Source organism: Apis mellifera, linkage group LG3 (genome assembly GCF_003254395.2).
Source record: "Apis mellifera strain DH4 linkage group LG3, Amel_HAv3.1, whole genome shotgun sequence".
Lineage (NCBI taxonomy): Eukaryota > Metazoa > Arthropoda > Insecta > Hymenoptera > Apidae > Apis > Apis mellifera.
In genome coordinates this window covers 10,253,421-10,280,431 of record NC_037640.1, presented here as the reverse complement: position 1 = coordinate 10,280,431, position 27,011 = coordinate 10,253,421, and the positions used below count along the sequence as shown (strand labels likewise).

Sequence of the window (27,011 nt, the reverse complement as noted above, 5' to 3'; positions counted from 1 at the left end):
GTTCAAAATTTAACGATGTTTGTATGAAATACAATTGAGACGTGATTTAGAGATCGGAGAGCGTTGAGATAAATTTGTAGCAATGTCTTTTCTCGAATTGTAATATTTAAACAGCACTTGTAACGATATCTCTGTTAATAACGAAAATGAGTATCGTGAAAATTTTATTTTACCAGGAAAATGGCGTCAAATCCGGGAGAAATCAGCTGAACACTTAGAAGAGAAAATATATTTCAAGAATTGATTCGAAGAATCGACAATCTAGAGAAAATGGAAGCAAATGGAGTTTGGCATTCGAAGAGATTTCGCGTCACGGAACTCGAGGACAATGGTTTGCGAATGTATTGTGCGGTTTGGAAGAGAAAAGGAAATCCATGAAAATTGAATTTTAAAATTCATGATTAAGAGAAAAATGTTTGTTTGCGAGTAGTACTTCGTCCATTTATATAAAATATATTCTTAAAAGAAAAATCGATCAGAGAAAAATAAAAAAGATTCACATTCTACGTACTTCAACTTCTACCAATTTTCTAAAAATTAACTCACACGTTCAATTTAAAATTATTCACCAATATTCGGTGTATAAATTCTCAAAGACGAGGCGAACAAAAATGTCGAGCAAAATTTTCTTTCTTTCTTTTTTCCCTCACGCGGCTATCAATCCTAATACCGAATCCAATAACACGGCTATATAAAAACCAACTTGCCAACAAAGCCGCGCATTCACCCCTTCTTCTCCTCCCCTCTCCTCATATTTGCATAAAATATAGATTCAGGAAGGGTATCATCTTCACGGGAGAAACAGAAATGTATTCAATGCATACGGAAGTGTGATATAACCGAGAAGAACGGAACACGTAGGTGGCAATAATAGGCGAGGATTCGTATTATCGACTGCGCGGTCCCGATAATCGATTCACGAGGAAGAATCGCGCCCTCCCCTCCCCCCACCTTTGTCGAGGACGCCCGTCGAGTTCTTCTCCGCAACGCGCACCAACCCCTTCTCCTCCCCTCCTCCGCCATTTCTCTTCATGCATCGCAATGTGGCCGCGCACCGCGCTGCATTACGCAATATGTCACACAGTCGGGTCGCACACGGGTCAACACGTCGAAGGAGCACAGTTTCCAAGTTTCGAAACCGTTCGAACTTACCGGAAACCGTGCGAATTGGACCCGCATGATGATATCTTCGTCCTCTGAATAATAATTAGATCCTGTGTACACGTTGCGCGCAATCTAACCTCCTCTACTCGAACTCTGTTCGATTCGATAGGTGTTCGAGAATCGATATTCGGCAACACTGGTATACTCGATGTATACATTTTTCTATGGATAGAAAAAGAATCGATACCTGAATTCGGAAATAATTAAGATTCGATTCGATTCCGGGATAGATTTGGTATATAGAGTTAGTTTCTTTTCATCTCGTTCTCTGAGACCGAATTAGAGAAAATATTCGTATCTTTAGAGTTTTCTCAAATTCATTTTTCCAAAATTTTTGGATTATATTAATGAAATAGATGTAGAAAGATGAATAGTAAAAGCGAAGATGTATAGTAAAATAAAATTGTATATCGATGTGAAAACTCGTTATGACAGTTTCTTGCAATAAATATATTAAGTGTAATTAATAAGAAAAAAAATTTAAGTTTTAGTGAAAGTTTTCGAAAAAAATTTGAAGATTTTGTTACCCTTCCCTCGAATCTTTCAATTATAAAATCGCGGAATAAAATTTGTACGATAAGATCGAAATCCTTTAATTGTCTGTTTTAATTAATAACGAAAAAAAAAGGGAAGAAAGAAAGAAAGTCTTGATTGTGGAAAGGAATTCTTTCGAAAGTTCAGAGATAGGATCTACAATCACAATTAACAGAAGTAAAACTTTTATATTCATAGTTCTTCGAAAGTTGGAAATAAATCCACGGATAAATGCACGGATCCAATGGAAAAATTAACTTCCTTGAAAAATGTTGAAAGCACTTGCACCGTCGAATTTACGGGCAGATTCGTGATTCTTTCAAGGTTACCAAGCAACAGGATATTTAAGAACGAAATCAATGTTACGTAAACTAAGAATTTAAAAATTAATGAAAATAAATTAAAGAGAAGGCAATCTGAAGATTTCGAAGCAGATGGTCTTTTAATTTTATTTCAATATTGATTAATCAAATAATTTCTGACTAATGACATGTAATTTACGACTGAGAAGAAAGATGAAAATATGCAAACTTTCCTACTAGAAAATGCTTCGTGTGAAATAAGTCTTATTAACAATAATTCAATGATCTGAAATGATAAAATATATAATAAGCGAGCAAGAAAAATAATCAATGTCTATTCTAGTAAATTTTGTAAAATAATTTTAGAAAAAAAATTTTAGAAAACTATTCTGCATATATATATTAATTTCTTGAGGAGAAATTAATTTAGAATTTTGGATAAATGTTATATTTTTAAAATATAAATATATAAATAAATATTAAATAAAATATTTAAATAAAAATAAATTTAAAAAGTTTAATTGTTTATTTCAAATTTCAATATTTTCTTTTATTTTTTCAATTATAAAATTCTTTTTTCTTGCTCTAAAAACACTCAAGCTGAAATATCAAGACTTAAATTTCGTTGATAAAATCTGCCCAAACATTCCTTAAAAACCAACCTGATACATCTTGAGATAAAAACACTATATAGTAAATAATCTCGAAATGTTTGCACATTTATCTTTTTTGCTGATAACATCAAATTACGAACTATAATTTTCTCTCCTGCAATCCTTAAACAAATTACTGAAGCTGTTTTTCTTTGATATTAATTTTATGTAAACAACTCTGATCCTCTTGACTAAAAATATTATATTATATGTTATATATAAAAATATATTTTTTAACCGATTATCTTCATCAATCAAAAAATTTCTTTTTGAATTTTTCAGAACTACCAGTTTGCGAGATCATGGAAATGATCGTTTAAAAATCATCTGAGACATGTGACAAGATAGAAATAGAATTTCGTGATTAAAATAAGCTGAATATTTCTCATTATAGAAATATGAACGAATAGAGATGATGAACAATGAAATAATCTACTTATAAGAACTCTCATTATCTCAATAGTATCTCATAGTGTTATTTTACTTTGTCTGAACATTTTAATAATAATAAATATAATAAAATATTATTTATTTTTGAAAAAAAATTAATAAAAATAAATAAAAAGATTGAAGAATAAAGAATTTTCAAAAAATCAAATAATTTTCTTTTTATAATTATAGTTTGTTTAAATATACCAAAATATTTTAATAAAATATGAGTATATATTTTAGATTTTCATATCTCTTTTATATTATTCTTTATTTATATTATATTGTTTTAAACGTACAATCGTACAAAGCCTACCTAATCGTTGATTAAAAATTCACTTCGTCCAGTTCGCGTGAAAGCCTTAGGGTAATCTCCAAAGTAGACGTATCATTGTGCCACTTGGCCGATGAGGCGTTAGGATCAACCGGATGTGGCGTCTCAAGGTGGAGCCGATAACTGGAAAATCGTGACTGACTTTAAACTCTGGCAGATTTACGGAATCGTAAAATTGTCAAAGAAATTCCAGTTTGACTGGGAGTCGAGGCAACGAAAGTTCGTAGAGAATTGCCTGATAAATTGTTAGGATCGTCTCTTACTTTAGGCTACGAACGTCGATCGCCTCGGTTTCCACGGACAGCTCAATTTTCTCGCGCTTTTCATTCGGCATCTTCACAAACACAGACAACCACTCACATGATGCAGTTCCTGGTGTTTTAAAACCCATCTAATTTAACAAGAAAAAATAAATTATTGTTTATTTTAGCAAAAATTATTGATTAATTATTTTGATTATTTTAGCTAATTTCTTAAAATATATATTTTCAATTTTATTTTAAGGATTATTTTTTAATATAATTGAAAAGTATAAAAATATATATATCACAAAAATATATTTATATATTAATTATATTATATATTATATATTAATTATATTCTTAATTATATACTTAATTATTAAATTAATTTTACCGAAATTACTTTTTAATATTATTTCCAATAATTTTTTCTGTATACAAATTTTATGAAAATTATTTAATTACAAATAATATAGAATAATGATTGATTCTAGGAAAATCATTGAAAGCAAAATTATATTAGAAATTATTTATGTAATTCGATAAATAAGCAATCGTCTTAACAAATTACGATGATATAAAAAATTTAAAAAAAAATTATAAATATTTTAATTTAAATAATCTAAATATTTAAAAAAAAAACTATAATAAAAATAAATTATAAAAAAATATCATAGAAAATATCATAAAAAATTTATACAATGAACATAAATAAAGTTCAAAAATTATTCAATATGATAAATATCCATGCAATACTAACTCCCAAAAAGACGTCTTCCGCTGTCACTGCTTGTTTAAATTTCATTTCGTATTCCGGTACTTTTCTTGGATCATAGGTTTCAAAATTTTGAGAGGCGATTGCTTCTGATGAATGCCAAATATTATCAGAATCCATTTCCAACGGTGCATGTGGGCCCGAATGATCTTGAGACATTCCATTCTGCACTTTAATGTCGCCAGGCCCTTAAAAATATTCATGTACATTATACTATAAAACTTTTAAGAAAATATACTTTTTTTCCCATTTATTTTTTCTTTTTTTTTTTTTTTTTTTTAGTAATATACAGTATAATATTTTATCAAATCTTTATTGAATTTAATATAATAATTTTCTCTATAGAAATTATAAATGAATGTAATGAATATCGATTACATATAATAATATCGATTAGCTTTTTATAAATTTTTTTATTTATATCAAATAATTTTATATATTTCACTTTATGAATTTAAACGCTATTTTGAATAAATAAAATTAAATTTAAAAAAAAATTTAAAATAAATTATTATTTTATTAATGTTATCAATTTTAAATATTTTTGATCTTTGTAACACGATTTTTCTACAATGAAATATAATTATTATATTAATTGTACTATTTATCTATGCTCAAATCGCACATTATTATCCAATATTATTATTATAAAAATAAAAACATTATGTTTTTTACAAAAAAAAAAGAATTTATTTACTTTTATATATATATATATATATATATATATATATATATATATATATATATATCAAACAAGTAAGAAAAAAATTATCTAATGCTAATCTTTTAACTTACCAAGTTTTCGAGCACCAGCTTGTGGTAAATCATCTTCAGAATCTGAATCTTTTGTAGGATTAATTAATTCTTGCAATGCTTTTAATTCTTGATAACTGAAACAACCATCCATTTTTTAACTTTAATATTATAAATTATTCTTCACATTAACATTAAACACAAGTAACTGAACATATTAAATGCATGAATCAACAGAAGTGGTTGTCAAAGTAACACATTTCAAATATTGTATCCATAAAAATGATAATATAATAGTAATAATATAAAAAATAATTGAATATTTATATATAATAGAATATATATAAGTTCAAATAATAAAATTAAATCTTTAACATGAATAATAAATAAAAAAAATGACTTAAAATTAAAATAACGCGCGAAAAAACGAAGAATAAAACATTCAATTTGGCAGATAGATACCTTCCAGGTTTACCAACTGCAAAATAAGAATCTTTTCTACGTTTATCAACATGGCTGACACTACGGATGAAAAATTATCAAAAAAGTGAGTAAAATAATAATACAAAAAATTAATAACGAAAAATTAATTTTCCAAAGCTTATATTTATAAGCATCTATTTATAAAAAGTTTATCTATATTTTATCTATAATTTTAAGATAATCAATATAAAGCAACAATCAATGCCATATTCTAACTAAGCACGTTGTTATATGAATAATTATATATTGATCCTTTTTTTAAGCGTTAACTAGTATTTTATATATTTACAAATAAATAGCTTTATTGTATATAATATAATATTAAAGATTAAAATAGCAATTATAATTTCTTTTAATTATGCTATATAACATAACCAAAACTTTTGTTGACGTGGTATTGCCGGTATTTTATAAAACAAAACCAATAAAATTACGTCAAATATCAGTATGTCATTTTTACACAAAGTGCGTATATTTTTAAATTTATAATTCCTTATATAAAAAATTAAATCTATATTACTGTTTTAAATTCGGTTACAGTGAATTAAAAAGGCGTTTAAAAGCAGAACAAAAATTGAAGGAAAAAGCAGAAAAAGAAGCAAAAGCATTTGTTGAAAAACCAATAAAAGATAAAGTCAAAACTCAAGACAAAAAGGAAATTAAAGAAGAGGAAATTAGTCCAAATGTAAGTATAATATATTTACATATAATATATATAATATATATGTTTTTAAAATATTTTTTGATTAATTAAATATTTTAATGTATATAATGTATATTTATTATTACATTTACATTAAATATTATATAACCTTTTTTAGGAATATATTAAACTTAGAACACAAGCAATCAATCATCTTAAAAATACAAATGATATTCCATACCCACATAAATTTCATGTATCAATTTCATTGGAAAATTTTATTGAAAAATTTAGTAATAATTTGAAACCTGGGGAAATATTAAACAATGAAGTACATAGTATAGCTGGACGTGTACATGCAATAAGAGAATCAGGTGCTAAACTTATTTTTTTTGACCTTAGAGGAGAAGGTGTTAAAATTCAAGTAATGGCAAATGCAAGGCACTATAAAAATGAAGAAAAATTTACTCCTGATATTTCTAAGATAAGAAGAGGTGATATTATTGGTGTAGTTGGAAATCCTGGAAAAACTAAGAAGGGTGAATTTTCTATTATGCCACATAGTATTATTCTTTTGAGTCCTTGTTTACATATGTTGCCAAATCTTTATTTTGGATTAAAAGATAAGGTATAAAAAAATTAAAAAACATTCTGAAATATATATCGCTTTAAATTAGATAATAATAATTTATTATTTAGGAAACAAGATTTCGTCAACGTTATTTAGATCTTATATTAAATGATAAAGTAAGAAAAACTTTCCATATACGTGCAAAAATAGTCGCATATGTTCGCAAATTTCTTGACGAACTTGGATTTTTAGAAGTTGAAACACCAATGATGAATATAATTCCGGGTGGTGCAACAGCTAAGCCTTTTATTACACATCATAATGAATTAAATATGGATCTATATATGCGCATTGCTCCAGAATTATATCTTAAAGTAAAAAATATTTTTTATATAGTCATATTATAATTATATTTATATGTTATTAAATTACTATTTAATCATATGGTTATAGATGTTGGTAATAGGAGGATTAGATAGAGTATATGAAATTGGCAGACAATTTAGAAATGAGGGTATCGATCTAACACATAATCCAGAATTCACAACTTGTGAATTTTATATGGCTTATGCAGATTATAATGACTTAATGTCTATTACGGAAGATATGATATCAGGAATGATAAAATCTATTCATGGTAGTTATAAAATAACATATCATCCAGATGGACCGGAAGGTGAAGCAGTAGAAATTGATTTTACTCCACCATTTAAACGACTTTCAATGATAAAAACATTAGAAGAAGTTTTAAAAATTAAATTACCTTCAGCAGACAAATTAAATAATTCTGAAACAAATCAAATACTTAATGATCTTTGTACTAAGTATGAGATTGAATGTCCTCCACCAAGAACAACAGCTAGATTGTTAGATAAAGTAATATTTTAAATTAGTAGATGTTAAAATATTATTAATATAGTTATATATATATTGTTCAACAAATTGTTAACAGCTTGTTGGAGAATTTATAGAAGAAACTTGTATCAATCCTACATTTATTTTGGATCATCCTCAAATTATGTCTCCATTGGCAAAATGGCATCGTTCTGAACAGGGATTAACAGAACGATTTGAATTATTTATTATGAAGAAAGAAATTTGTAATGCATATACAGAATTGAATGATCCAATAATTCAAAGAGAAAGGTAATAATATCATTCGAATAAAAATTTCTTAAAAAGTATATAATAAATTACATAATTTTTTAAATTTATCTAATAATATCAGTATATTATTTGATCAAAATATATAGATTCGAGGAACAAGCAAAAGATAAAGCAGCTGGAGATGAGGAAGCACAAGTCGTTGATGAAACTTTCTGTACAGCATTAGAATATGGTTTACCACCAACTGCTGGTTGGGGAATGGGAATTGATCGTATTACTATGTTTCTTACAGATTCAAATAATATTAAGGTAAATTTTCAAATGAATATAAAAAGAATATAAATAAGATATAATAATAATATTCTTTTAGGAAGTATTACTATTCCCACAAATGAAACCAGATGACCCAAATAAAAATCAAGGAATATCTGAAGATGATAAAACATTAAATGATAAAATAAATCATGTGGAAAAGTGAAGATTTAATACTATGATCTTATATTCTTTTGAAGTGTGCAAAGTAAAAAATAAACAAAATATGCTTCCAAAAAATAATGATAATATTATTTTTATTCCATATTTTATATGTATTACTTACTACCAAAATAGTACAAAACTATGAGAACACATGAAAAAAGTATTAACATATATTCATATACATACACACAATTTTAATATTTTACTATAATAATATCGCTTTAATATTTAATTTTAATTATAAATTAAATTTGTAAAAAACATAAATCATATTTATTTAAATATATATTTACATTAAAACTTTGGAGCAAGCAAGCACTGAACAGTAATGTGTACTTGCAATTTGCTGGCAGCTTCATTATATTGTCAAATATTTAAGTAATAAATAAATACAATTTTCATAATAGCGCAATAATCATTTACAAAAAAACCACAAAGGAAGACTTATTAATTCTTATCTTAAATCTAACTTACTATTAATAAAAATTATAGATTTTTAAATGTATATTAGTTAAAGTTGCCAGAGAAACGTTGAATTATTAATTTAAAATTGATATGTTTCCTGGACATTTAAATTGTGGCAGCTTTGAATGGTTCATATTTTATCATAGTAAAAAGTGTTACAAAACATGCTTAACTTCTCTTCTTATTAACATTAGCAAAATATAAAGTCCATTTTTATCAGCTTTCTTCTTCTTTAACATATTTTGTAACAGAATTATAATGAGCACCTAATTCATACATATGTCGATGATAAGTCAATATTATTTTCTTTTCATTATTATAATTATCACCAATAACATATGGTACACCTGATGCCTGAATAACTTCTATTGGACATTTTAATACATGTGAAAGGACTTGTAACTATTTAAAAAAAAAATAATTTAATACAATAATTTATCAAAAAATTATAAATATTTTTTTATTTTATTTTAACTTACTTCAATAGCTCCACCCCATGCGCTTGTATCTGCCACATCATCACAATATTTTTCATACTGTTCTGGTGAGAGAAAATCATCAGAATCTGGATTAGAAATAAATGGTAAAAATTCATTCATATTTTCTCTTAAATATATAGCAGTTTTTGATCTGAGTTCATGAAAATTTAATGGTGTTTCTCCTATAATTTTTAATTGATGCGCAACAGCATTATACAAACTGAAAAAATTAATATAGTAATCAAAAGCATAATTGTGTAATTATAAGTTAATAAACTTACCAATGGCCATCACTTGGAATCTCATAAATCATTAGACCACGTTCACAAAGAATTTTTTTAATAGTTTGCAATTCTACATTTCTTTTTCCAAAAACATTTAATGCTTCTTGTTCTATGATTCTCTGATTACGTTCTCTTTCAGCATTTGCTTTCTTATCTCTCCTTTTTTGAGCTTTTGAAACTCTCTGTGTTGGTTGTTCATATTGTTTATTATCTTTTGTGCTTTCGTTACTATTACTATTTTCTATATTTTTATTTTCCACATTATTGATATTAAGATGTGTAACTTTCCATATAGTTAATTCTTCTTCTTGTTTTTTATCTAAAGCTTCTTCTAAGCGATTGATTTCTTCAGTTACCTCTTTTTTCTTTTTCTTATCACCCTTACAAATTGACTTTTTTAATATTTGTATTTGTGCTAAAATTTAAAATATAAAATACAAAAATTATAATTAAAATTGTTATATAATTAATACGATAAAATATTTTTTATAAAAAAATTTATATACACGCAATATTAAAATTATAAATAATTTTACATTAAAGAACATATATTATTAATAATTAATTAAAAATATTTTATAATTCAAAATTATTTAATTTTATTACCTTGTAGTTCTTTCCGTTCTTTTTTATGTCTTTGTGTTAATTCTTTTTCCGTTAATTCTAATTCTGCCATTCTTAATTTAGAGGTTATTTAAAAATCATATATTTATTTTAAGGTTAGGATATAAAGTACTGACATGATAAACTAATATCCATACAGCATAGCATTTTCATGAATCAATTTCTACTTTTGATATGAAATTAGGTAAGTCTTAAATATCTTATTTTTATTTTAACTAAATATTTAAAAATTATTATATATTAAATCCATTTATTTTTGAGAAAAAATTCAAAATTTGTTATTAAATAAAAAATTAATTAGCTTAATTTATTTAATATATCTAATTTTTTATTCGTAATTTTGTAATTATTTTAAATATTAATTTAAATATATCAAATAGATCTTAATCTCTCATATAATATCATAAAGTAATCATCGTTTTCATAGAAACATGATTAAGGAAGCTATTTATCTTTATATACTAATACCTTTATGTTTCAAACTATAAAAACAGGCTTTCAGTTAGTGATATGTTAGTCGTACTGTTACCGTGATAAAAGAAGGTTGTGTAATTGCTTCGATTGTTGATTTAATTATTGAACATTAAAAATGGCAACAGATGAAAATTCTTGGAGAACACAAAGTTTTCGACAAAGTGTAATTGCGAAAATGTAAGTTAATTTATGTCAAAAAATTATAAATGGTAAAATATTTCTTTATTTTAATATAATTAAAATAATCTACATTGTAAAAAAATTAAAAACTTTATAATATTTTATGTTTTTATAAAAATAAAAGAATAAATTTATATATATAAATAAATAAATAAATATAAAATAAATATTTTTATATTTATTAAAAATATTTTATAGAGATGAAGCTGTACAAATGTCTGGGATGCCTACTGCAAAAAATAGTATTGAAATGGAAAATCATGTTTTCCAAAAAGCAAAAACTAAGGTTTGCCTTTTAAAGTTATTTGTAAATTAGTTATTAAATCTAATAAATACTATGTATAAGAATTTTGAAGAATAAATATGTTATTTATCTTTCATATTAAACATTATTATTTTTACTAATAATAAATTCATTTATTTGCAGGAAGAATATCTAGGTTTTGTGGCTAGATTAATTCTACATGTCAGAGAATTAAGTAATATAAATATTTTAATTTATATAAAATAGTTAATTTTATTATAAATTTAAATGATTGACTGTTTATAATATAATATATTTTTATCATAGATACTAAAAAAGGTACAGGAGGTACTGCATCAGGTGCAGCTTGTTCTGGAAATCAAGGAATGCCTGATCCAATTGGAGCATTACAAACATTGGCACGTCAAGGAACTGGAAATAATCAAATGATGAATATGAGTGGACCAGGATCCAATCCTCAAGGAATAATTCCACAACCACCTACAAATACTGCTACTAATTGTAAGTATATATTTTTTTTGTGATGTTATAAAAAAAAATGTTAAATAAGCAGCTATTACTGAAAAAAAATTTTTATTCACTAATAATTAAGAATATAGTTAATAAAATGCATTTATATCTAAACAATCTTTCAACTATTCTGCAAACTAACTATAATTATTTATTTTCAAAAAAATAAAATAATTATTTATTTTGCAATTTTATGGAAGTAATATAATCATGTAATAAAATATAGTTATGTCTAAATTTTTCTGATTACAAATTGTAATAATTTATTAAATATAATAATTATTTTTTAAAAAAAGAAAAAATTAAAATGCATTATATTGCATTATATAAAATATATTTCATTTTATATTTTCAATTTATTTTTTTATATATAATAATTTTCATTTTAATTTAACTAAATTATTAAAACACCTTATATATATATAGTATAAAACATATAAGTATGAAATCTTTCAAAAGTGATAAAAACTGTATAAGATATGTATGTCTTTAGAAAGCTTTACTATAGTCAAGGCAGTAGTAACTGAAACTTTTACTTCTAACAAAAATTATTTTGATGATTATATAAGTATATTATATAAATATATTATATAAATATTAATTAGAACGAAAAAAAGAAAAAGAAAGAAAATTTAGATAATATATTTTCTTTATTAATAAAAAAAAGTAACTTAACCTAATCACTATTATTATAAAAATTTTTTAAAGTAACTCTTTAAATTATAAAAAAACAAAAAATGTCTAAATTAACTAATATGTATTACTCACAATATGAAAGTTCTATAGAAAGTGAAGCTGCTTATGATTCTGATAATTCAGATACATATAAAATTTTAACAAAGTCACCATCTCATGCTCAATTTTATAAATATATTGAACGTAGAAATGATGAAGAATTATTACATGAATCTTGGAAATTTACAATACGTGAACAAATAAATCTTGCAACAGAGATTAAAGAACAATGTGGTATGGAAGTTAATCTAACAGATAATCAAGTATGTTATATTTATAAACCTGGTATAGATGAAACTCATATACCAGGCATCAAATTTAAAATAACATTTGTTTATATTAAACTATTGCGTAAATGGTACATTAGTTTAGGACATAGTCGCCTTCCAGATGTAATAACCCTTGAGAATAAAGTAAAAAGAGGTACTTATAATCCTACTACGCCAAATATTCTTAAAATGATACGTAAAATAAAAAATTCATTGAAAATTTTTGTACAAAGATTAGAATATATATGTAAAATGATTGAAAATGTAAAAGAAATTCACAAAGATACAGAATTTGAAGTAAATAAATCTTTGACCAATATCAAAATAATGTTAAAAGAAAATGCTTGGCCAAAATTTATAGAAAAAACAAGTCTACAAGATATTATTATTCTAGAAATAGTATTAGATGTTGATTTTAAAACTGATAATCTTTCATATGAATATATACTTAAAAATAATGTATTAGCACAACAAAAAGAAATATGTATAACTAAATTAGAAGAAAAGCTAAAAATATTTTTTGATTTCCCTTTAATGGAAGCATTTAAATTGTTTATGGATGAAAATTTTTCTCTTGATGACAAATCACTAACTTAATCATGTATTACATTTCATTTAAAATATATCGTACACATATAAATATACTATATTTTTTTATTAAATTTATATTTAAGTTTGCAATTGTTTTATATTTTAATTTAATAAGATTGTTAAATACTTTACTAAATTGTAATCTTTTTATTCTCCTATGTTATAATTTAAATATATAAACTATTATAAATGAAGACATTATATATTAAAATAAATACATATATTGAAAAATATATTAAAAAAATTAAGAAGTAATAGTTCATTTTATTCATATAATTATTTTATTATGTCATTATATTTTTATTCAAATGATCTTTTTCATTTATCTCTATTGTAAATCTTAAAATATAAAAATATAATATGATGAAATAATTATATAAATATATTTTTTTTTTATTATCAATTGTTTTAGTATTACAAAGTTTAAATCAACGTCCTGGACAACCTATAAGCATGCAGACCATGCAAAATAAAATACCAGGTATGGGTATGATGCCTGCTCAAACTAGTGGTCCAATGAATCATATGGGTCCAATTCAAACCATGCAAACTAATTCAATGTTAACACAACTAAATCCAATGGCTCAAGGAAATATGTCTCAGCAAATGAATCAAATGGTTCCTAATCAAATGACACAAATCAATTCAGGACAAATGCAGCAGAATATGCAAGTATGTATTTATTAAAAAAAATGTAAATCCTTTTTTTTATATGTATAAAATATAAATGAAATTATATATTTTAATTATATTTTAATTATATATTTTAGACTCAAATGCAAAGTCAACTATCTAATCAAATAAATAATCAAATTACTGGATCTATAAGTGGAATCCAAGCAAATTTGCCACAACAAATGAATCAGATTGCTCCAGGACAATTAGGTCCTGGTCAAATGCAACAACAATTAAGTCACATGCAAAGAAAGGTATAGAAATAATAAAATAATATATAAACTTCATTATAAATATTTTTATATATATTTTTATTTTTAGCAAGGTGAAATGATAAATGCTGGTTTTCCTGGGCCTCGAAATGTTACACCAACTCAATTTTTAGGTCAAAGTCCATCACCATCTGCTCCAAGTCCTGCTGGTTTAGGTGCACCATCAAGGTATATTTTTTTAAATATAAATATTTTAAATATATTAAATATATTAAATAAACGTTCAAATTTAAAAATTAAAGTTATACAATAAATTTTATAGTAATCAAATGGTAGCATCACCAGCATTAGTTCCTTCACCTAGTCCACAACATGCTATGATGGCAGGACCACAACGATCTGTAGGTATGTACATGTTAGATTAGTTTTTGTAGAAATTATTTATTATATCAATTTTATCTAAAATAAAAATATAAAATTTATATTAAATTAGGCATGGCACCATCTCCTAGCAGTTCCTTGAATACTCCTGGAGGTGTGGGGGCTACCCCAAGCCCACAACAAGAAGACCAAGCTTATAGAGACAAAGTTAAACAATTAAGTAAATATGTAGAACCTCTACGAAGAATGATTGCTAAGATGGGAAATGAAGGAAGTAAATAATTTTAATTTAATATTATTAATATTAACTATTAATATTAATCTCATTTCTATGTAGATAATCATTATTTAATTTCTTTATTTAACAGATGTTGATAAATTAAGCAAAATGAAGAAACTTTTAGAAATTCTATCGAATCCTAGTAAACGAATGCCTTTAGACACATTATTGAAATGTGAAGTAGTTCTTGAAAAAGTAGATTTTAAAAGAAGTGATGCTAGTGTTGGACCTCCAGTTACAACATTAAAAGAACATCATTTCTTTAGTCCACTTTTAGAAGCAGTAAGCACACATCTTCAGAGTCCAGTGGTAAATCATACATTACAACGTACTTTTGGTCCCTGTTTAGAAGCTTTATTTGGTCCAGAAATAAAGTAAGTGATATTAATTTAATGTATAATTTGTGATTGATTTGATTATATTGCAAAATAATCTCATAAAATTTTATTTTTACAACTAGAAATTTACCACAACCACTAAAAAAACAAAAAATAGAAGAATCTCCTAGTGAAATACCAGATGTATTACAAGGAGAGATAGCTCGATTAGATCAACGATTTAAGGTACATATAATCAATTTTTCTTTGCAATTTAAAACGTAATATCTATTTAAACATATATATATATATAGGTCAGTTTGGATCCAGCACAACAAACTGGATCAAAATGTATTCAATTGATATGTTGGTTGGATGATCGTCATCTTCCATGTGTTCCACCTGTCTCAGTAACAGTTCCTGCTGATTATCCATTGACGCCACCCCGTTGTGTAATGGCACCTCACGAATATGCCACAACATTTCTTTGCGCAGTTCAGAAAGCTCTAAATGCACGTATAACAAAACTTCCTCGACGTTTTTCTGTATCTCAATTATTAGATACTTGGGAAATGAGTGTGAGACAAGCTAGTGCACCTTCACAAATTCCTGTTACTGCTAGTACTGTATTAATGGGTTTATAATATAACTTTGCATATATTAAAGTATTTAAAAAATATTTTATAAACATAAAGTAATTATAATTATAAACTGTTTTTATTTAATTTTACCCTACTTATTATTTTTTGAAATTGGTTTGAATTAATTTTAACATTATGATTAATTGAATATAATTTTAAATTAATATATAACTTAAATTAATATTAATGTATATTTTCTATTACATGCATATTTTTAATTTTAATATTATATCCTTTATTAATCATTTATTTATTTGGAAAATTTAATTTTAAAGTATTTAAATAATCAGATTTTATATTTTATATTAAACTATTTCAAAAATATTGGAACATTTGTAAACTGTAAAGATAATTTCAAGCAATATTTTCTTTTTCTTATATAGTTTTATTAATGAATTATTGCAAAAAACTGATCAATCATAGATATAGTTTAATTAAGCATAGTTTAATTAAGTTGTAATAGTAACTACATGCTGTTAATATAACAAATATTCTTTTATCAATAAAAAATTATATCGAATTATATCACAAACAATAAATAAATATAATATTTAACATACTTTTTTCAAAGTATATTGTTCGTATTTATCAATAACACGTAACTAATGCTACTGTCATTTAAAGAGACTATATGCTTCGTGATTGGCCAATATTTTTTTGTTAATAATTCATTAATAAAGTCGTAAAAGTTTTTGCAAAAAAAAAATGTTGCTTAAAATTACTTCAGAAATCTCCAGTTTATATGATATTTTTGGATATACATTTCTATATAATTTCTACACATTAAAAATTAAGATATATGTAATTTAGAAAATAAATGATAAAAATATTTTTGACATATTTTTATGCGCGCCAAGAACAAAACAGACAAAAAAAACAAATGATGGAAAAAAAACAGAAATCATTTTATTTAATTCCAATTATAAAAAATCTAATAACATAAAAAAACATATATATTATATCTTATCTATGATTTTATTAAATATTAGGTTTTCGCCTATGATAAAATTAGGACACATGTAATGTCTCTATTTTATTATTGTTTCATACATTTTGTAAACTCTTCTATGTTTGCAGTAATCAATGCACGTATCCATAGTAATAGTGGATATGTATAAAAACTAAAATAATTAATTAAATTATATTTTTAACTTATAACATTTTAATTAACAAACTATTTATAATTAAATAGAATAAATCAAAAAAATTCTATTGCAATGTTCAGTATTATTTTCATTTTATTATTAACCAAATTTTATAGCACATATTGTGAAGATTTTGATATTGATACAAATGGATATATTGTTTATTGTCCTTGTATGGGTAAGATACTGATTTTTTTTAGATTTTAAATAATTATAAAATGATTAAAAAAAAATAATAATTCGTTAAAATAGATTTAATTATAATTCGTAGGACGATTTGGAAATCAAGCAGATCATTTTTTAGGCGCTTTAGGATTTGCAAAAGCGCTAAATCGTACTTTAGTTTTACCACCATGGGTTGAATACAGAACTGGAGAAACTAGATCTGTTTGTAAAAAATAATATTTAATATTTCATAAAATATTTAATATTTCATATAATTTTATCCATATTTATAATTTACAGATACAAGTTCCATTTGACACATATTTTAATGTTTCACAAGTTCAATACTATCATAAAGCATTATTAATGGAAGATTTTATACAAGATATTGCACCAAGAATATGGCAGCCTAAGGAAAGAGTATGTAAGTTCTAAATGTTAAGCTTAAAAATAAAATAAATTTAACATATTGTTTTTCATAGCTTTTTGTTATTCTGCACGTGGAAAAGGAGATTCATGTAATGCTAAAGATGGAAATCCATTTGGTCCATTTTGGGATACATATAATATAGATTTTGTTAAATCAGAATTTTATGGTCCTCTTCATTATGATGTTTATCATACAGATATGGCTATACAATGGAAAAAACAATATCCTGCTTTACATTGGCCAGTATTAGCATTTACAGGTGCACCTGCAAGTTTTCCTGTTCAATTAGAAAATAAGAGATTACATAAATATGTGGAATGGAATATAGATATGTTGAATAAAGCAAAAACATTTATAAAACAAAAATTACCAAAAGGAGCATTCGTAGGAATTCATTTACGTAATGGAATTGATTGGGTATTTATTTTATAAATATTCAAAATATATTTTCAATATATTATAAATTTTAAAAAGCAATAATATATATTCTATATAGATTCGTGCTTGTGAATTTATATCTAGCACACCAAATCTTTTTGCTGCTCCACAATGTCTTGGATATCGAAATGAACGTGGTAAAGCAACTTCTGCTATGTGTTTACCATCATTTGATTTAATAGTGCGTCATCTAAAACGAGTTATTCGTAATGGTAATAATGTCAAATCAGTATTTGTAGCTTCTGATAATAATTATATGATTGAAGAACTTACTAAAGCCTTAGCACGAATGGAAGTAAGATATTAAGTTAATAAAATTAATTAATTTAATAATTAATTAATATAAAAACATTTAAAAGCAGTTAATAAATTTTCATTTTGAATATAAACATTCAACATTTATTATAGGTTCCAGTTTTTAAACAAGACTCACCAGCATCACCTCACTTAGATTTAACTATTCTTGGAAGAGCAAATTATTTTATAGGAAATTGTATATCTTCCTTCTCAGCTTTTGTTGCAAGAGAAAGAGAAATTAAAGGGTATCCTACATTTTTTTGGGGTTTTCCCTCAGAAAGATCTTCATCTTATATTATACATGAAGAATTGTAACGTAATTTTTAATTACTTTCATTTATTCCTACACACTCCATTTTTATTTATTCAACAATAATAAAATTTTAAATGATTTATTTAAATTATTTACAATTTTTACACGAATCATTTTTCATATATTATATATAGGAAAAAACTTACTTCTATATATATTATTTTATATTATATTTTATATTATATATATATTATATATTATATTTTATTAAAGAAATTATATAAAATTACATTTTTTTTGAAAATATTTTTATAATAATGAAACGATAAAATAAAAATATATGTATATAAATATTAACAATGTCAACATAATTAAATTAAATTAAATTAATATTTCTTAGCTTTTATGTTAATATGCAACATTTTCAAAGAATTTATAAATTTTTTAAAATTAATATTTTAAAAATAATAATTTGAAAAAAAAATTAGCAATAAGATATTAATATAAAAATATAAAGTAAATATGAAAGAATTTAAAATTAATCATAGAAATTAATATAACATCTATAGTTTTCAGAAACAATTGGATAACATATAAAAAATGCAATTTCACAAAATAGAATATTTTAAAATATTTAAATTATTACATTTCTAAATGACAATAAATATATATTATTTAGTGAATAAGTTTTAATTATCTTATTGTAAATTACAAAATAACAATTAAAATTTATACTTTTTATATATTTTTTCAACAAATGATCATCATATAAAATAGAGAAATTTTAATTAAATTATAAAATATAATAAACTATCTACATTTTTATAATAAATAACTTTAAATACAATTTAAAATTAAACAAAATAAAATATAATCAGATACATAAAATATAATAAATTTATATATGAAATTATATTATTTTATTTTAATAACCTTATAAATTTAATTAATATACAATATTAAAAGCAATATGTATTATTAAAATAAAATTACAATATACTCTATATTTTTATTTTCTTACGATATTTTTAGTTAATATATTCTAAAAATATATTATCATTAAATATTATAATGATAACGATTAAATTTATAAATATTAAATCGAAAAGAAAAATTTAATATCATATTTATTTTAATTTTATTATTATTATGATATTTATTTATTTTTAGGATAAAAGAAATAGAAAAAATACATATTTCATTATTTATCATTATTTAAAATTACCACTTTTTCGTATAGTGCTGACACTTGCTAGAAGATATCGTATAAATCGTATGAACGTAAAATATATGTAAAGTGTTCAGTGACAATTTACGATATATTTGAACGAAATCTTAATACTTTATATTAATATTATTTTATTATAAATTATTATTAAAAGATTAAATTTTTTAGATAAATAAAATAATTTAAACGTTAGTAACTTTTTTTAATTTAATCGCGAAAAATGGCTGATCCTAAATATGCTGATTTACCTGGGATTGTAAGTATTTCATATAATGTCAAAATTATATTGATGTAATTACATATATTATTATTATCATATTATATATATATATATATATAATTTAATACAAAATAAAATAAAGAATTTGGTATAAAAGAATTTTATTCAATATTCTATAATTTATTGTATTGAATGTATATAATATTTTGATATTTTTATTGTATATTAGGCATATGATCAAGTTGATGTTTATGAAACTACTGATTTACCAGAATCAGAACAATTTCAACTTTATCCTGAGGTATAACATTATATGTATTGTGTATATATGAAGATTATAATATATTTATTATATGTTACATTATTTAATAGTATGAATATTTATATTTTTAGGATGAAACAGATTCTATAGAAAAGTTACATATTAGTGCCACAGAAGCATTTAATAAATTTAAAAATAAACATGTTATCAGCAAAGGAGTTGATTTTTCAGATCGAGTATCACTCAAACCAAGAACTGGCTATAAGTAAATTTTTTTTGATAAATAAATATAAAAAATAAATTATATATATTGAAAGATATAAATTAATATTTTAGATTTGGAGATTGGGAATTACCTGGAGAAGGAGAAAAAGAAACCCTTATTCAAAAATATCAACGTTTACAATGTGAAATTAAAGAATTATATGAAGAAGTGAATGATTTAAAAGTATTTAATTTATTTGTTTTTATTCATTTGTAATTTATTTATTTAATTTATCATTTTATTTAATAAAAAATATATATATTTCACTTTTATTTATGAAAAATTTTACTTTTATTTAGGAAAAAATGGGAGAAGATGAAGTAAAATCTGTTGCTGGTGTGATCTCTCAAGTACAGCTTCTAGAAAAACAATTAGATTCTTTAAAATTAGAAGAATGTCTTGGAGCTGATCTTGTTGCTACTCTATCTGATCCACAAGGCACAAGAATGAAGTAAGTTTATGTTGTAATAATGAAATATAGAATGAAAATTTTTTTTTTATTAATAAATATTTTAGACAATTGATATCACAAATAGAAGCATTCAAGCAAACTAGTATTCTTACTTCTGATACTGATTCAAAAATGCAAAATATAAAAGATGATAAAACTAATAAAACAGAACCTGGTGTACTCAAGTATCAGATGATGTATCTTCCAGAAAAAGCAAGAATGCAAGAAGCAGCAAGAATTGCATTACTTGAACAAAGGCTTTGCAATTTAGAAAGTATCATTGGAACAACTAGTGATAAACTTTCCAAATTTTCACAGGTATATAATGTGATTATTTTTTACATAATTATAATAAATTATATATAATATTAAGTTAAATTAATAAATTATAAATTAATTTAATATTATATAAATAATAAATTTTTTTATAGAATCTCAAAAGTCAAGGAGTAATGGAAGCTCTTCAAGAATTAGGAGCAAAAGCTGCATTATTAGATACTTATCAATTAGATATAATTGAAAGTCGATTAGCTACATTAATTCATAGAATGGATAATATTGCACAGAAAAAAACTACACTAACATTAGATTCAGAACAAGAACAAAAAGTAAGTTTTTTTTAAAAATAATAATTTATTAAATAATAATTTATATAAAATTTTGAAATTAGAATCCAATAAAATTTATTAAAATCAAATTTTGTTTCTAGATTTCAGAAATGTATGATATCATGAAACAGACGGAAACTATGTCACAAATTTTACCACAAACTGTAAATCGAATGTTGGCTTTAAATACCATTCACCAACAAGGTATGTATCTAAATATGAGAAAAACTTTACATATATCTTTTGTTTTAAAAATATATATTATTTTTTCATATTATTTATATTTTTTTTTAGCTGCTACATTCAACAAATCTTTAACACGTTTAGAAGAATTACAATCGCAAATAACATCCGATTTGGAGAGTAATAAATCTCTTTTAAAAGGAGTTCAAGAAAGCTTTGCATCAAATTTAGAAATTATAAAAAATAACATAGAATCATTAGATGAACGTATTAAAAAACTTAACAAGTGATAATTTATAAAAATATGAATGAAATTTTCGTTATGATGTTCCAATTTTTTTATCATATATTTATTAAATTATGTTATTTACTAATATATATTTTCTAAATGTATTTTTAAATTATTCATTTAATATACACCATATGTTATATTCTTAAAATATTTTTATCAGAATTTTTTAAATTATTTTTTAAAAATATTTTAAATAATATAAATTAAGTATCTTTGTATTCTCGTAGTAAGATGGCTAATTCATTAATGTATACATTATAAATTAAAAATAAATTAGAATCATGCTCTTTTCAAGTATATGTAAAAAGATAACTTGTTTTTTCATTCTGGAGTAGGAGAATAAATGGGAATTATTACATTTAAAATACTTGTAAATTTTATATTTATTTAAATTTAATTAAAACCGTAATTTTTGGAAGAACCATTTGTTTTTACCAGATTTGTACCTAAAAATAAATAATTATATATATATTATTTATAAAATAATTTTTAAAACAATTTTTATATTTAAAAATATAAAATTAAATTAATTTATAAAATAGAATATTAAAAAATTATTATAAATATATACTTTTCTTCAAATTTAACACGAGTTTGGAATCGTATCTTCTTGCGTTTCATTGGATCTTTAAGATCTTTAGGTGTTACTTTATCCCAATGTAAATCTACAGTGTATCTTGTTGGCATCAAATGATTATAATTTAATACCTACAATTGTACATATTTAAACTATATTTACAATAAATATATTAATATATCAAAATATAATTTAACAAAAAACATTTAATATAACCAAAAAAAAAAAGAATTATATTAACAATTAATAAGAAAAGTTTAAAGATACTAAATAATTACATTATTAATTTTTTAAATTTTCAATAATAACTTATAAAACTTACTTTCACAAATGGTTTGATTTTAGAACGTTTGTGAATCTTTGCTTTACCCATTCTTTTGTGTACTTTACGTGGATATCGGTCAATTCCAGCTACCATTGCATGTCCATATTGTTTTTCTGTAGTTCCATCATCATAATTACGCATAATGATAGCTTTTCTTCCAGCATATCGGCCACTAAGGACCAATACTACTTTTCCTGTTTTCATAATCTTCACCATCTTGAAAATATATCTAGATATGATAAAAAAATAAAAAATTAATTTAAAAATTATAATATAAATAATATAAATTTTGTTATGAAACTTATATGTAATAATTTATATTATATTATTAATTTCTTTTGCAAAATCTCTTTAACATAAATTAAATCATAATTGTAAACACATATCACATAATTCTTCTTTGTCACAAATACTAAAAAATAAGAAAACAAATTTACACAAAATTAATATTCTTAAAATTTTAGTTTTTTAATATTCTTAAAATTTAAATAATTATTTCAATTTTAATTTAATATAAACAAAATTTTAAAAATATATATCAATATATTCTCTTACACGAACTTATTATTAAAATTATAAAATTGGAAAAATTATTGCTATTCCAAAAATATCGGAATAAACAATATTAAGATCAACATTATATATACAAATAAATTATTTTTCTATTTCCCGATGTTTTTGGATTAGTTTCTGCAATAACAAACACTACACACCTCACGGTTTTTCGCACCGAAAAAAAGGAAGTTAACCTAACTTTCAATTGCTTATCCGTTCAATATTCAAAATTCAACCTACAGATGTCGTATTATTATATCCGGTAATATTTAATGATAACCAATCCTAAATCGCGATTTAAATGACATTTAATAAAATTATTTTTTAATAAAAAATTTTTGTTTGAATCAATTTTGTCTAAAATAATACAAACATCTTTATTTATTTTTTACAATATGAATTAATTAATTTTTAAAAAATCAACGAAGTAGATTTGCATATTTCCAAATCAAAAGCAATCACGAATCAGAAACGGCATTGTTTGTGCGAAAACGAGTATATACAATCGTTGCCAAATATCTAAACTTTTCGAGAGTTCGAGAATAATTCCGATGATTTTCTCGATACATCGAAATGATTGGTGGACATAAGTAGCTTCCTGCTCGCTTGTATCTTGCACGAGGGATGTTAATAGGCATTATTTTACTCTTATCGTAGAACTTTTTTTAAATACAATTTGTCAACGGATTGAATCACTTGGAAAGACTGATATTGTTAGTATCGTGTAGTAATTGTGAACACAATAAGTTAGCGTAATGGCATTAAACCCCCAATATGAAGTTATCGGAAAGGGTTTCGTACAACAGTATTATGCGATGTTTGACGATCCTGCTCAAAGACCAAATTTAATAAATATGTATAATGTAAGTTTTTATTAATGTAAATATTTATAATTATATTTTTTATATTATATTTATTTGATTGTTATATTCATAGACCGAGTCATCTTTCATGACATTTGAGGGTTTGCAAATACAAGGTGCTATTAAAATCATGGAAAAACTAACTGTAAGTATTTTATGGAAGAAATATATATATATACATATAATTTTATTATATTAATATATTATAAATATTATTTTTTCCAATATATTTTATATAAATAATTGTACTATTAAATATTAAATAAATATAAATGTATTATATAAAATAATTATATTGTTTATAAAAAGATTATATGAAATATAAGAAAAATAAATGTAGTATTTTTAATATTTTTTATTATATTGATTATTATTTTATTATTAATTTTTAATTTTCAGAGTTTAACATTTCAAAAAATAAATCGGATAATAACTGCTATTGATTCACAACCAATGTTCGATGGTGGCGTACTCATTAATGTTTTAGGAAGGTTGCAGGTAAAGAAAATAGCTTTTTTTATAATATAATTATAATATAAATATAAAAATTTTGACATGAGTAGTATAATATTTATATATGTGAATAGTAAATATTATACATAAAAGAATTTTATAATTCAATATGTGCAGAGATTTTATTCCAATTAGTTCAGTAATTTAACTTTTTTTACTATTCTTATTTAATATATAATACAATACGCTTTCAAAAATAAAAATACATTTGGCCTGATATTTTCTTTTTAAATTCTTTGATTGCATTTATTTCTATTCGTCCACATATTGTATTTTATTGGCTGGACATGTTACACAAATGTGTACTGTACTGCCTTACATTTTTTGTGCTGCCATATGAAGATAGAGATTGAGCTATGACTAATGTCCAGCAACAATCTCTCTATATACCTCCGCAAAGAAGATGAAATAAGAAAATTCAGTCAGTGATTGTTGATGATTGGGCAGACTGATGAGGATCAGCCCCATGCATACATCCAGACATTTGTCCTGAAGCCAATTGGTACCAGCTTTTACGTGCAGCATGACATCTTCAGACTTGCTCTGCATAACACGGTTTAGGCGTCAGGTATTACTATTCCATTGATCTTCGTATCATGGTACAGGCAAGCTTGATACTAATTCTTAGTGTCTAAAGCTGCTTAATGTTTGTCAATATGCTTTTTTATTATTAATTCTAATTTTATTATATATTATTTGCAATATTGCTTTTATGTTTGCTGTAATTTAAGATTTAAAAAAAATAATTTTTGCACTTACTAATATTATTATATAATAATTTGACAAACATGGAAACTTAAAGTAATTTTGTAATATAATGGAAATATTTACTGCATTTTAAAGTTTATTATTATATTTATTATTATTATATTTAAATTTAATAAAATTTCTTAATTTTATTAATTCAATATTTGCATGTACTATTTAATTAATTATACTTTAATAAATTATCTAGTAAAGATAATAATAAAGAGAAAACTTTAAATTGCTGAACTGATAGGAATAAAATTTATTTTTTCTATATTTAGTAAAAATTTAATGACTTATTATTTAATATTATGAATTAATGAATTATTATTTAATAATAATTCATATTAAGATTCATTAATCATTATAATTAATTTGTTTTATCTATAAAAATAATTTTAAAATTATATAATATTATATAATAATAAATAATATATGAATATAAAAAAATAAAAATAAATTTAAGTTTATATTTTTATTATATAATATGGTTATTATATATTCTTTTTAATATAGTAGAAGTTTTATAATAATTAATTTTTAAAATTATTTATAGAAATATAATAGAATATTTATATTACTGTAAGGAAAAATATAAAATAATTTTTTTTATATAAAATTTTATTGTATGGTAAGTTTATAATTATATTATATATCTTTTTTATTTTTATTATTCTTGAAATATTATGCATTTTCTGCATGATTAATAATAAAGTTATTAATTATTTTAGTAATTATTTAATCTAATTAATTATTTTAATGATGATAATATTAATAATATCAATATAATAAGTTTAAATATATAATAAGTTTTTATATACAATAAATTTGATTTTTATATTAATATTTACTAAGATTTATGCAAAATATATAAATAACAAAAAAGTATATAATTTTTAAATATATTTATATTATTATAACATATGTTATAAATAATATATTTCTAATTTATTGTAGGCAGATGAAGATCCACCACATGCCTTCTCACAAATTTTTGTGTTGAAGCCACTGGGGAATTCGTTTTTCTGTCAACATGACATCTTTCGTCTTGGCATTCATGATAGTGTATGAAGAAAAATGTCTGCAAGTTTATCACAGTTAATATAGCAGACAGGTATCTGAGCTATGGACTCCACAGATTAAAATAAGTGAGCTACTTTTTCCTTAATATCCTTTGTCATCACATATTATTCCATTCTTTCTAGATATTGCAATTTTTATATGAAAAACATTTGCTTATATCTTGGCCATGAAACAAAAAGAGAGCATTAAAAATAAATACAGTTTAATAATTTTCTTGCTTTTCTCTTTTTTTAAGACACCTGTTGTTAATTATATGTTTATA

The 27,011-nt window shown here is 23.1% G+C and overlaps 8 protein-coding genes across 12 annotated transcripts; 5 read left to right on the top strand and 3 right to left on the bottom strand.

The window, feature by feature from the left end:
- Positions 1-3,334: 3,334 nt before the first annotated feature.
- On the bottom strand, positions 3,335-5,453 carry LOC102655282 (protein PIH1D3). The gene is made up of 4 exons (XM_016911318.2): positions 5,229-5,453; positions 4,419-4,621; positions 3,680-3,807; positions 3,335-3,539 (listed from the first exon to the last, which is right to left on the bottom strand). The coding sequence occupies exons 1-4, from the start codon at positions 5,338-5,340 to the stop codon at positions 3,410-3,412; spliced, it is 573 nt and encodes a 190-aa protein (XP_016766807.2). The 5' UTR covers positions 5,341-5,453; the 3' UTR covers positions 3,335-3,409.
- Positions 5,454-5,673: 220 nt separating this feature from the next.
- Positions 5,674-8,871, top strand: LOC551538 (lysine--tRNA ligase). Of its 2 annotated transcripts, none has more exons than XM_623933.6 (8): positions 5,674-5,733; positions 6,210-6,354; positions 6,491-6,940; positions 7,012-7,257; positions 7,337-7,759; positions 7,836-8,029; positions 8,137-8,299; positions 8,361-8,871. In XM_623933.6, the coding sequence occupies exons 1-8, from the start codon at positions 5,699-5,701 to the stop codon at positions 8,466-8,468; spliced, it is 1,764 nt and encodes a 587-aa protein (XP_623936.2). In that variant the 5' UTR covers positions 5,674-5,698; the 3' UTR covers positions 8,469-8,871. The 2 variants fall into 2 exon arrangements, with proteins under 2 accessions (XP_623936.2, XP_006568031.1); XM_006567968.3 differs by having other exon boundaries at positions 5,717-6,134.
- LOC551509 (deubiquitinase OTUD6B) lies at positions 8,581-10,455 on the bottom strand. Its single transcript, XM_623903.6, has 4 exons — positions 10,302-10,455; positions 9,693-10,110; positions 9,412-9,631; positions 8,581-9,334 (listed from the first exon to the last, which is right to left on the bottom strand). The coding sequence occupies exons 1-4, from the start codon at positions 10,369-10,371 to the stop codon at positions 9,149-9,151; spliced, it is 894 nt and encodes a 297-aa protein (XP_623906.1). The 5' UTR covers positions 10,372-10,455; the 3' UTR covers positions 8,581-9,148.
- Positions 10,456-10,809: 354 nt separating this feature from the next.
- Positions 10,810-15,919, top strand: LOC551478 (mediator of RNA polymerase II transcription subunit 15). Of its 2 annotated transcripts, XM_006567966.3 has the most exons (12): positions 10,810-10,970; positions 11,172-11,259; positions 11,401-11,452; positions 11,545-11,739; positions 13,756-14,015; positions 14,114-14,272; positions 14,340-14,458; positions 14,553-14,635; positions 14,724-14,885; positions 14,980-15,265; positions 15,352-15,454; positions 15,523-15,919. In XM_006567966.3, the coding sequence occupies exons 1-12, from the start codon at positions 10,909-10,911 to the stop codon at positions 15,850-15,852; spliced, it is 1,899 nt and encodes a 632-aa protein (XP_006568029.1). In that variant the 5' UTR covers positions 10,810-10,908; the 3' UTR covers positions 15,853-15,919. The 2 variants fall into 2 exon arrangements, with proteins under 2 accessions (XP_006568029.1, XP_006568028.1); XM_006567965.2 differs by lacking the exons at positions 10,810-10,970; positions 11,172-11,259; positions 11,401-11,452; positions 11,545-11,739 and adding an exon at positions 12,256-12,906.
- A 1,093-nt stretch (positions 15,920-17,012) lies between these two features.
- LOC551457 (GDP-fucose protein O-fucosyltransferase 1) lies at positions 17,013-18,743 on the top strand. The gene is made up of 6 exons (XM_026439524.1): positions 17,013-17,172; positions 17,266-17,381; positions 17,460-17,583; positions 17,642-18,006; positions 18,086-18,322; positions 18,436-18,743. The coding sequence occupies exons 1-6, from the start codon at positions 17,067-17,069 to the stop codon at positions 18,637-18,639; spliced, it is 1,152 nt and encodes a 383-aa protein (XP_026295309.1). The 5' UTR covers positions 17,013-17,066; the 3' UTR covers positions 18,640-18,743.
- A 1,073-nt stretch (positions 18,744-19,816) lies between these two features.
- Positions 19,817-22,187, top strand: LOC412267 (dynactin subunit 2). Its single transcript, XM_395729.7, has 9 exons — positions 19,817-20,061; positions 20,255-20,326; positions 20,419-20,552; positions 20,624-20,735; positions 20,852-21,003; positions 21,069-21,321; positions 21,435-21,611; positions 21,713-21,815; positions 21,906-22,187. Exons 1-9 carry the CDS (start codon positions 20,026-20,028, stop codon positions 22,082-22,084), a joined length of 1,218 nt encoding a protein of 405 aa, XP_395729.3. The 5' UTR covers positions 19,817-20,025; the 3' UTR covers positions 22,085-22,187.
- Positions 22,188-22,451: 264 nt separating this feature from the next.
- On the bottom strand, positions 22,452-24,167 carry LOC412266 (60S ribosomal protein L27). 2 transcript variants are annotated; one of them, XM_003251107.3, is made up of 4 exons: positions 23,702-24,167; positions 22,986-23,217; positions 22,658-22,794; positions 22,452-22,532 (listed from the first exon to the last, which is right to left on the bottom strand). In XM_003251107.3, exons 2-4 carry the CDS (start codon positions 23,202-23,204, stop codon positions 22,484-22,486), a joined length of 405 nt encoding a protein of 134 aa, XP_003251155.1. In that variant the 5' UTR covers positions 23,205-23,217; positions 23,702-24,167; the 3' UTR covers positions 22,452-22,483. The 2 variants fall into 2 exon arrangements, with proteins under 2 accessions (XP_003251155.1, XP_003251156.1); XM_003251108.2 differs by having other exon boundaries at positions 23,544-23,714.
- LOC409406 (probable nuclear transport factor 2) lies at positions 24,007-26,962 on the top strand. 2 transcript variants are annotated; one of them, XM_003251105.3, is made up of 5 exons: positions 24,007-24,406; positions 24,480-24,551; positions 24,806-24,904; positions 25,367-25,487; positions 26,624-26,962. In XM_003251105.3, the coding sequence occupies exons 1-4, from the start codon at positions 24,299-24,301 to the stop codon at positions 25,478-25,480; spliced, it is 393 nt and encodes a 130-aa protein (XP_003251153.1). In that variant the 5' UTR covers positions 24,007-24,298; the 3' UTR covers positions 25,481-25,487; positions 26,624-26,962. The 2 variants fall into 2 exon arrangements, with proteins under 2 accessions (XP_003251153.1, XP_392921.1); XM_392921.6 differs by lacking the exon at positions 25,367-25,487.
- The last annotated feature ends 49 nt before the right edge of the window (positions 26,963-27,011 follow it).